Source organism: Amblyraja radiata, chromosome 7 (genome assembly GCF_010909765.2).
Source record: "Amblyraja radiata isolate CabotCenter1 chromosome 7, sAmbRad1.1.pri, whole genome shotgun sequence".
Lineage (NCBI taxonomy): Eukaryota > Metazoa > Chordata > Chondrichthyes > Rajiformes > Rajidae > Amblyraja > Amblyraja radiata.
Genome location: NC_045962.1, coordinates 20,839,799 through 20,851,230, shown reverse-complemented (window position 1 = coordinate 20,851,230; position 11,432 = coordinate 20,839,799). Strand labels below are relative to the sequence as shown.

Below are 11,432 nucleotides of genomic sequence, written 5' to 3'. Positions count from 1 at the left end.
CTACACGAATGGGTAACGTCACGGGTCTTCTTCAGAGTCCCGCTGAGTTAATCCAGCATTTAGTGTCTATCACCTGTTTATAATGCTGTAATTCATCATCAAACTGCAGGTCATCACCAGCGTTTAAATAGAATTGCAGCAGATTTTGTGCTTGCAAAGCAAATAGGAAACATCAGACTCCGATCTTCCTGCCGTAGGTGGCGATACTTCAGGAGAAATTAAGTTCTACTTTTGGCATTCTGCATTTCTTAGATGGTTGTTGGTAAGTGTTCTTCCAATCACTATCTTGCAACGTAAAAACAACCAATAATGCTGCCTGTCGCGCTGAGTTACTTCAGCATTTTGTGTCTATAATCAGAAAGATAGGTTTGGTGTCAACATGCTTGGTGTAAATCAAAGATAAATGGTCTGTCTTACAGTTCTTGTCTTCAGTGGGCAATGTTTATCTCAGCATATTAAACCCATTCAGTTGTAATTTTGCTTTCCCTTGTATATTATATATTGAATTCTCACCGTTTTACCGACTTGGTGTTTTTCTCTGCAATTCAAATGTGATGCATTCGCTTGCCGATGAAATCAAGGCTTTTTCCAAGACGTCGCTGAGGAAACAGAGCACAAGAGTAACCACTATAACTGGAAGAAGACTAATCGAAACACTGAGAGACGCTCGAGTCCAGATCGTAGAAGATGCACAACAAACGGATGGAGCCTGCGGATATGTCCAGGACACCAGTCTTGATCTGCAAGTCGGTGTTATTGAACCTTGGCTTTTGTTGGGTGAGTGAAATATAACTGCAATGACCTAACCACCCAGTACAGATTACTGCACTACTTTTACGGATTGCAAGATCGCTATGTATATTTGATTGCTGAAAGAGGGTAAACTAAACGTGTACTTTATTACCTTGCAAGTTTAAACGTTTGCCCGTCCTTTCACCCTCTAAAAACGACCTGAAACGTCACCTATCCATGTTCTTCAGAGATGCTGCCTCACCTGCTGAGTTACTCCAGCACTTTGTATCCGTTTGTGTATTAATCAGCATCTGTAGTTCTTTGTTTCTACATTTTAACACATTCATAAGTTGTCTTTTAATCTATATATTCTTTTTGTTTAGTGGTCAAGTTATTATGCTGTTGAGAAATAATAATAGTTACGCTTTTACCTAAAGTTAAGAAAGCAGTTTTTTGATAATATTTCCATATTTAATGGGCAAAACACAATTGTTTCTGCAAGCTGCTCTACTTATTACATCGCGTGGACTCTGTATATTTAAATTCACAGTTCCCCAATACATGCGGATTGTTTGCAAAACAATGAGTTTGGCTGGTTTTCCTTTTACTTCTTAGAATGCTATATATTCACAATTAAAATAATTGATTTTTTAATGTATTACCATAAGAGACACGGTTTGCGGGATAAGTTCTGAAAATCTGCAGATAAGATATTCTTTGGATAAACTTTGCAGAAATTAGCCTCTAATTTTGAACCTTTGGTTCTGAACACTTCAAATTCTGATACCAACAGAATAATTTTAAGTTCTCACATTGGTATCAGAATTTGGAATGTTCCCATGTTTTTACTCCAAAATATATTTATTTAAAAGGAAATGATTATATGTGTATTTAGCACAATCAACATTTGGAGATAATTATGAATTTTTATGCCATTTGTGGTACTGCCACCATTTTCATTTGAGTATACTTTCAGCACTTGCATTGATGGACATTGTGCTGATAGACATTCTACCTGGCCCTTCATTCTATTGGCGTTAAGTGCTTTCAATGCATATAATTACAAGGGTGAAAACTGCTCTCACATCCATTCATTCTGGCATTGTTACTTATTAAGACAAGATAGACACAAAATGCCGGAGTAACAGCGGGACAGGCAGCATCTCTGGAGAGAAGGAATGTGATGTTTTGGGTCGATACCCTTCTTCAGTCTGAACTCGACCCGAAACATCACCCATTCCTTCTCTCCAAAGATGCTGCCTGTCCCGCTGTGTTATTCCAACCTTTTGAGTCTATCTTCGGTGTAAACCAGCATCTGCTGCTTCTTCTTACTTATTAAGCCAATTAATTTTGAAAATGTTTAAGTAGTCCATTTAAGCTGGATTCAATCTTTGCTGGAATACTTTATTACTAAGTCAGCCACTGTGAGTTGCATTTCTAACCTCAATCCAGGATTTACAAATTTTGGAAGATTGCTGACAATTTTTGTGCTTGTGTCTCTTCCAGCTTCACAAGATGTGGCCCATGATTATGAGAAATTAAAAGATCATAAGGTAAAAATAAATGTATATTCTTCTTTAAAATTAAATAACACAGCAGAGTGGTAATTAGACTTGGGCTTGTGCATATATTTACCTGGGAGCACCAGGCTCAATTGCTGTGGGGAAGCAGTGGCTGTTACAGATGTAAAAACAGAGGTTAAAATTGTTACTGAGCTTTTCGGTCATATCTTCAAGCATCCAATTCAGTGCCACAGCAGTGCCACCACAATAGCTTATGCATTGCTTCAGCTCAACTTAGTTTAGAGAAACAGCATGGAAACAGGCCCTCCAGCCAACTGAGTCCATGCCAGCCAGTTTTATGTTACCCCACTCCTTACACATGAGGGGCAATTTTTGTTGCGCTAGTTTGTACTATTTGTTATTTGTTGATCACACACACCCTCCACCTCACACAGACACTCACATACAGACTCTCTCTCTCACACACACACACACACACACACACACACACACACACACACACACACACACACACACACACACACACACACACACACACTCATTCACATAGACTCATTCACACACACACTCATTCACACACACTCAGACTCATTCACATACACAGACTCATTCATACACACACACATACACACACACACTCTTTCACACACACACACACAGACTCATTCACACACACAGACACACACACAGACTCATTCACACACACACAGACTCATTCACACACAGACTCATTCACACACACACACACACACACACACACTCATTCTCACACACACGCACACACACACACACACACACACACACACATACAGACTCACACACATACAGACACACACACACACACACTCATTCACTCACACATATCCACCCAATACTAAAATGCCAAGTAACTTCAGAACGTGTTGAATATACAGTGTGTAAAACGAATGTTTAAAGCCTCCTGTAGAGGCTGCTGGTACTGAAGCAAAAACGTGCTTTAAATAACATCCAACAAAAACACTCACCATAGACAGAGCAGTCAGCTCTCTTGAATTATTCAACGGCGCCTGCACCCGGCGCCATCTTGACGTCACCCTCTCGCTACTTGCCACGAACCAGAAATGACGCACTCAGCGCCAGCATGCTGCTAACCGGAAATAACGTCATAGACGCCATCTTGCAACTAAGCGAAAATCACAGAATGAGCGCCAATTTTGAAATTAAACATAGTTCTGATCTAATAAAATGTTTATTCACGGTTTATCCATCCGAAAACTGTTGCAAGCAAGCCCTTTAAAAGCCAACCCAATTGGGCAAAAACACTTTGCAAGCCAACAAAACAGATTTGCAGAAAGCCCTTTAAAAAGCCAAAAAGCCAATTGGGCAAACACTTTACAAGCAACAAACACATTTTCTGAAAACCATATCCCAGGGACTCACTGTGGAGTAGACGTGCGTTCAGTGTTATTCGCATGTCAGAGAGCCGTGATCCTCTCGCTCCCTCCGTCTGGCAGAAACTGAGTGAGCCACGACACTTCCGGATTTTATAGTCCCTCTCCCCTGCTGCCAGCGGGGGCAGCAGAGAGAATGGTGAAATATTTTAAAACATTAATATCTCTCTGATTTTTCATCGATGGGAAAAATCCTCCGGTCCAGTCCGGCGGAGGGGGGTTCTGAGCGAGGTGGCCAAAAATTACGGCTGTAAATGGTGGCGTTCTCTCGGAAATCACAGCACAGTAAGTCAAAAGCGGTCAAGATCTTACTTTTAGTAATATAGATGTCATATTAAACAATTTGAATCCCGGATCTGTGCTGAAGAGAGATTTTAGCAGTCGGCGTTTCTGTCTGGTCTCATTGATGTTAAGGGATGATGAGACAGGACTTAGGCATCTCGTGGCTGTAAGTTATAGTTGCTCCCAAGGAAATTATAAGTGTTTAATTTCAAAAGTTAAAAGCAACTCTGGAGAAAAGGAATAGGTGACGTTTTGGGTTGAGACCGTTCTTATCGAGGCCTGCTGCTCATTCCTGCAGTTCAGTACCTGTTCTGTATCATGGTCATCCATGACTTTTTTATCACCTGCATTACACGTATGGCCCTTTTTATCTGGACCCCAGATGACTTGTCAATTGCTTACCATCTGCCAATCCTATTTCTTCCTTGTTATAGTTCCCACCATCAGATGGTTATTAACAGCACAGAAACAACCAAACCTTCTACCGTCTTTCCACCATTAAGTGTGAGATTTGCAGTTGCAGACTGCACAAACTAGGACTTGACTGATCTTGTCACCAGCACCTAATTTGTTTGGACCATGCTGAGTACTATTGGACTTTCTTTTTGTGATTAAATTCCCTTTTTCCATCAAAATCTCACCTAAGGTAAAGAACTTTTTTTTCTCCAGTTTGTGTTGTGGGCAGATCCATAATTCTGAATTGTGCCGGTTCGCTCTCTGTTCGATCTTCAGTAACGATACCCGCTTCCTTTGCTGAGACTTTACAAGGAGCAGATTGGAGCTGGTTTCTGTGTTTTCCCTCTGATGGTGTGGCCTGTAAATAACCCGTCATGTGGGTGAGTGGTAAGAAGATAATTGGCTTCTGTAAATTACCTATGGTGTGAGTGAGTAGTAAAAGGATTAGAGAGATGATTCGGATGTGAGAGGATAAAAATGGGATTAGCGTAAAACGGGTGAAGTTGGGAGTTTTATGATCAGATGCTTATGATCAGTGCTGATGCAGTGTGCTGCAGGGCATGAATCTATGCTGTACGGCACCATGATTGTAACATAAAAAGATTTTTTATACATACGTGTCTAATCAAATATTCTGAAAGTGGTTTAGAAGCACCTTTCTTAATAAAGGAAGACTTGAAGCCGGTGGCAAATTCAATGATGTACATCATCCAGCGTTCAGAGCAGCTTGGATATAATCCTTGAACCTCTCAGTTGACTTTAGACTTTAGAGATACAACACGGAAACAGGCCCTTCCTAGACTCTTAACATTACAGAATGGCTCGATAGACATTAGACTTTAGATACAGAGTGGAAACAGGTCCTTTGACCCACCGAGTCCATGCCGGCCAACGATCACCGCTTACGCCCGGACTATCCTACACACTAGGGACCATTTACAATTTAATTGAAGCCAATTAACCTGCAACCCTGTATTGTCTTTGGGGTGTGGGAGGAAACCGGACCACCTGGAAGAAACTCACTTGGTCATAGGGAGAATGCCTACTATGTTCTGTGTGCTGAAGCAAAGCAAGAATTTCATTGTCCTATCAGGGACACATGACAATAAACTCACTTGAACTTGAACTTGAATTAGTACAAACCCCGAACAGGCAGCACCCGTAGTCAGGATCGAACCCGGGTCTCTGGCACTGCAAGGCAGCAGCTCTACCGCTGTGCCGCCTGTGCCTGTATGTACAGGTGGAACTTAAATGTGAAACTGAAAAACTCTGTTTTCTTTCTCAGATTTCTCACATCCTGAATGTTGGCTATGGAATAGAAAATATCTTTCCCCGTGAGTTTGATTATAAAAACATTAATATATTGGACCTCCCTAACACTGCCATCACCTCGTACTTTCAAGAATGCTTTGACTTTATTGACCAAGCAAGAACGCAGGTAAGATGTGCTGGTAGTGTGGAAGTGAATTAATTCCTTTCAATTAAACAAAAGGAAAATTTCACATTAAACTGGTGGATCTATTAATAAAATAGTTTTACCTGATGTGCATGGAATGAATAATTTATTCTTTTTTCCACTGAACTCCTACTTTGTTTTCCTGTGACAAAGGAATGTATACACGAAGAAATCGACTCCGCACACATACCAATGATCAACTGTTTTTATTATTTATTACTGAAGACCTGCGTGAAAGACTATCCCACTAGTAGTTCTTTTATGGTTTCCTTATCTGGCTTTGGGTATCATGACTGGCAACGTGAAACTACTTGTAATGTGTCTGATCATTCAAACCCGAAACCGTTGAGCAGTTTTAAAACTGCATCGAAAATTAGAAATGACACTCATTCAGTAGTGAGACCACGCAGGAAATTATAAAATTCAATAAAACCATGCTTTCCACCTGTTTTAGTTTGTTTTAGAGATATAGCATGCAAACAGGCCATTCCACACTGTGTCCATGCCGACTATTGATCACCTGTTGACACTAGTTTAGTGATACAAAATGGAGACAGGCTCTTTGGCCCACCGTTTCCATGCCGACCGATAATCACCCGCTCACACTAGATTACGAAATCTCACTTTTGCATCCACTCCCAACAAACTAGGGGCAATTTAGAGGCTAATTAACCTACAAACCCACACGTCTTTGGGATGTGGGAGGAAACCGGGGCACACAGAGGAAATCCATGCGGTTACAGGGCGAATATGTACATTTCCTGCGGACAGCATCCAAGGTCAGGATTGAACCTGGTGCTGTGAGACAGCAGCTCCACCACTGTGCTGTCTTTTCACTTGTTAATTTTGTGATATTCTGCTTATTTGTCCTATTATGTGACATAAATTATTGGGTGGTGTAATGGGTAAGATTTCCTTTGCATTGGCAGGGTAAGTATTGAACTGCAGATGATGTGGGACATGAGAAAAAATTGCAGGTGGACTTTAGGGTTGTTCTTTCGAGGGGATATCGTCAGTTGTGCAGTGCATCCTGAGCCACTGTTCTTCTCCTTGGCATCAGCTCCACCTACATCAACCGACTCCAACTGGTCCAGAACGCAGCCGCCCGACTCATCACCCACACCAAAGCCAGTCCTCAAACAACTTCACTGGCTTCCCATCTCCCACCGGATCACCTACAAAATCCTGATCCTCACCTACAAAGCCCTCCACCATCTGGCCCCCCCATATCTCACTGACCTCCTCTCCCCCTACCAACCCTCACGGTCCCTCAGATCCACATCAGCCGGTCTCCTCTCCATCCACAAGTCCAACCTCCGCAGTTTAGGGGACAGAGCCTTCTCCAGGGCAGCTCCCAGGCTCTGGAACTCCCTCCCCCAACTGATCCGCAATTCCGTGTCCCTCACCATCTTCCAGTCCCGCCTCAAGACCCATCTCTTCACCTTAGCCCCACGTCCCCTTCCCTTTTCATCTGTGCATTAATTGCCTTATTATTGTGTTTAGTATTGAATTATGTCTTTACTTTATGTACTAGTCATGTCTCTACTATTTATTTCATTCCCCTTACATGTTTTTCCTCTACCTGCAAAATTTTTGTAAGGTGTCCTTGAGACTCTTGAAAGGCGCCCATAAATAATATTTATTATTATTATTATTATTACTGTTAAAGGAGAAAATTTTGTTAAAGGAGAAGACGGTATAAAAAAAACAGTGGACAAAATAGTGTTGAGATTATTGACAGTCGAAAGTATTCAGCTATTTATTCTGAAATAGTCCTGGACAATTTCTCCTTACGGTCTAGGGTACTGTCACAAGCAAATCACTTCTTGCATCCAGCATCGGGTCAGACCTGCTATGGGGTTTTTGAAGCACAATTGATTTCAATGGAGATTATAAAGCAAAGTTTAAGAAGCAGAGGTTAAGGTTATATGCCTTTGCTGTTATATTTACATTATTTATCATCTTCCATAAGTTGTTCTCTGAACAGCTGAGGAAGTTTAATGGAGACCATGCTGTCACTTGTAGGGAGCATGTGGATCCATTACTGCACCAGTGATGGTGTTAAAGCTGGGAGATGGTGGGGCTGGAGTGCCAGGTTCCCATCAAGCTGGTGTATCTGAGGAAGGATGTCGACCCGAAATATCACCTATCCGTGTTCTCCAGAGACGCTGTCTGACCTGCTGAGTTACTCCAGCACTTTGGGCCTTTTTATAGATGTGATGGGGCAGATGGGACTCGTCAGCCTGGGAAGGCAGTCCATCTAGAAGAGGGATAACTCTGATTTAAATCCTTCACTGCCTTGTGGCCATATCCAGTCATGGAAAAGGCTCCTGGAGTAAACCTCCAGAAAATCCGGAGCCCCTAAGGCAGTTTGTCGTTGTCTGCAACCTCGCGCTGGCAGCTCCTGCGAAGGAGCTGGTGCCAAACTGTAACGGCCCTGCTGTTCCTTTGGGCCGATCAGCGACGTGGAGAGGGGGGGACGTGCTGCATTGGCAACAGCCTGTCCTCCATATGACATTGCCCAGGCTTGCATCTGACCACACATCACCTGCAAACTAGGATGCATCACCCATGGTCAGTCATGATCGAGGGGGGCCTACCACTGCAATGTCATAAATACTTGTATCAGACATCTATATAGTTTCCCTGTATTTTCTAAGTTATGCCATTAAATTCAATTGAAGAATCTGTCCCAGATATTTATGTTTAAAAGGATAAAAGAGTCAGTGTACGGAAACGGAATATTAAAAGTTTTGATGTTGATGCTATTGACAAAGTATTTTTAAAAATTATTCCAGAAATCAAATAGTGTTTTGGGTATTCATTTTGGAAAGGAATGGCTACAAAATCTTAAACAGCATCTGCCTCAAAGAAGAGATAAGACTGTATATTATAGGAATCTTTGTCTGTAACGTCAACGGCTTGATATCCTAATCTCAAGCAATTAGCATGCAGTTTTTTTGTTGAGGGTGCTTGGAGATCATATAATTACAGTATCCTGTAATGAAATCTCAAAACATGGTCAATATTTAATTTAGTGTTGACATACAGGTGGTATCAACCTGTGTGTGTTTTGTGATGCTCAAAAATGAAGACTGTCAGTTCACATTTGTTGTTGGTTGAGTATTGCATTGTGTTAAGAATTGGCACTGAATCTTTCAATATCTGGTAGATACATTGGGGAGGGGAAGGGGGAGGGGAAGGGTTTAGGGGGGAAATAAATTTGAAATGCTGAATATCAAGCACTGACATGAAAAAAAAATTGTCCTATATTTTATGTAAAATGTGTTTTTGTTGTAATTTAACCGAGAATGAATTGATCGACATTCAATCATATAAAATGCAAAAATGGTCTGTGTTTGCTATCTTCCTCTTAAGAATGGAGTGGTGTTGGTTCACTGCAATGCTGGAGTGTCACGCTCAGCATCCATAGTGATAGGCTATCTCATGCAGCTACACGGACTCGACTTCAAAGATGCTTTCTCAGTCGTGAAGAATGCAAGGCAAGTTATCAGTCCCAACCCTGGGTTTGTGGAGCAATTAAAGAATTACCAGCCAAAGAAATGAATAATGGCTCTGAATAACAAGGATTGAATTTCGTGAGTGCTATGCCGTTAATGTGATTACACATTTAAAATCTGATAATGTCATTTTTATTGTGAATGTTTCCAATATTAATATTGTGTAAATATTTAAAAGAAAATAATTGTAATTGTGGTTTGTACGTTGATAATTTGCGAATTACAAAAAACTAAATGTGTATATTGTGCTCAGTTAAAGGAAGCTGCATTGTTTTATAAAATGAGCAAGACTGTATATTCTGTTTATTGATATAAATCAAAATACGATGTAGAAATCTATTTGCGTCATTTTGGATCAATGAATCAAACTATTTGTATTTTTAAAACCATGTTTACTTGATGTGCAATGGTTAATATTTATGATAACAGATATTCTACAAGTGAAACGCATAGAAAAATGAATATTTTGTTGGTGCTAAGAAATTGTATACAATTAGTTTTAAAGTAGAAATGGTTAAAGAAGGAATTTTTGTTCCAATCTATTTACCTGCCATTATAAATCACTAATGATAAAATATTTGATTTTTAAGGCAGGTCCCACCTAGTTATTTCAGCATATTTGTTTGCCATTGTTTCCCAAATGGATTCAAAATCTTCATTTACCAGGAAAGTTTAAACTTTGCAAAAATAAAATAATTCAAATTTAATTCTCTTTAATGAATATACCCTGGAGCATTTTGATTAAAATGTACAAAAATGCAATTATATTATTATTGTGTAAGCAATAAAATGTCGGGTTATTAAATTTAGTTTAAGGTGTCCTTTTCGGTTGTTAGAACCTCTCTACTAGGGGTTTATTTTTCTTCAAAAGCAGTTCTTTGGTGCGGCAAATATCGTAAGTGTAAGTAATCTCGACAATCAAGTGATCAAATCTACAGCTCTTTCTAATTTTCACCAGATTCATAACAAAAGTACCCTCCTTACAATAACATCCCAAATCAGTCCACACAATACATTATAACTGCTGTAGATGTCGGTTCCGAGGAGTGGGAAATGCAAAAGGTTGGTTGCAGGAGGCACTCCCGGGACTCAAGGATGTCCGGGCAAGGAGTGGGGTGTCGGTCCGTGTGCCGATCCGATCAAAGAAGGAAGAAAACCCTGCAGGAGCCTGGGGCTTACCTGGATTGGGAATTGTTTCAGTAGACCGAGTGTGAAGGTGGACCAGACTACAGAAATGGTGCAAAAACATGGCGACACGTGCATGTGTAAATATGCTAAAAGAATTTCACTGTGCTGTTGCATATATGGCATGCAAAGCACCATTCAAGATCTGTTAACAGTAATCACTAACAGAGTATAGATATTTAATATCTCCTAGAGCAATGTGTTCTGGAAGTAGCGAGCACAGGGTTTAAAGTGGGAGGGGAGAAATTTGTAGGTTTTTCACACAGGGAGTGGTGGTGAGCTGCTAGAGGAAGTGGCAGAGGCAGGTATGATACTATGTTTAAAGGCATTTGGACATGTACTTAGATAGGAAAGGAGAGAGGGATCCTGGCCTAATGCAGTCAAATGGAATTAGTGTAGATAGGCATGGGTAAGGTGGGTATTGAACCTATTTCTGTGATTCAATGATTCTAATTGTAACGGTTACAATTTGATAAAAGCAATGTGGCACACGGAATTCCATAGAGGGAAAGTGAAGAGCTCACTTTACACCAGGAAATACTTTTTGGGGAAAGATTTTATTAAAAGCTAGAACCTGTGCATTTGATATAGATTATTGTTTAAAAAAGACCAAATTGTCTTTATCTAGGTCCTCTAAGTAACAAACTTATACAAATGACCTGGAAACTATTGCCCATTTTGGTCCCGGCAAATATGCTTCGATGTTCCTACCATTTAATCAGCGGCCCATCTGTAGTTGTAGCACATTTAGAATCATCTTCTGTATATGAGGCTTCTTGTTAGAACATTTATCTTTGTTGAGGAATAAACTTTATAATTCAATTTTTTAATATTCAAAAAGAATATG

The 11,432-nt window shown here is 40.4% G+C and overlaps 1 protein-coding gene across 1 annotated transcript; it reads left to right on the top strand.

Moving 5' to 3' along the window:
• The first annotated feature begins 261 nt into the window (after positions 1-261).
• dusp19 (dual specificity phosphatase 19) lies at positions 262-11,215 on the top strand. The gene is made up of 4 exons (XM_033023808.1): positions 262-777; positions 2,239-2,285; positions 5,709-5,861; positions 9,258-11,215. The coding sequence occupies exons 1-4, from the start codon at positions 555-557 to the stop codon at positions 9,444-9,446; spliced, it is 612 nt and encodes a 203-aa protein (XP_032879699.1). The 5' UTR covers positions 262-554; the 3' UTR covers positions 9,447-11,215.
• Positions 11,216-11,432: the final 217 nt, after the last annotated feature.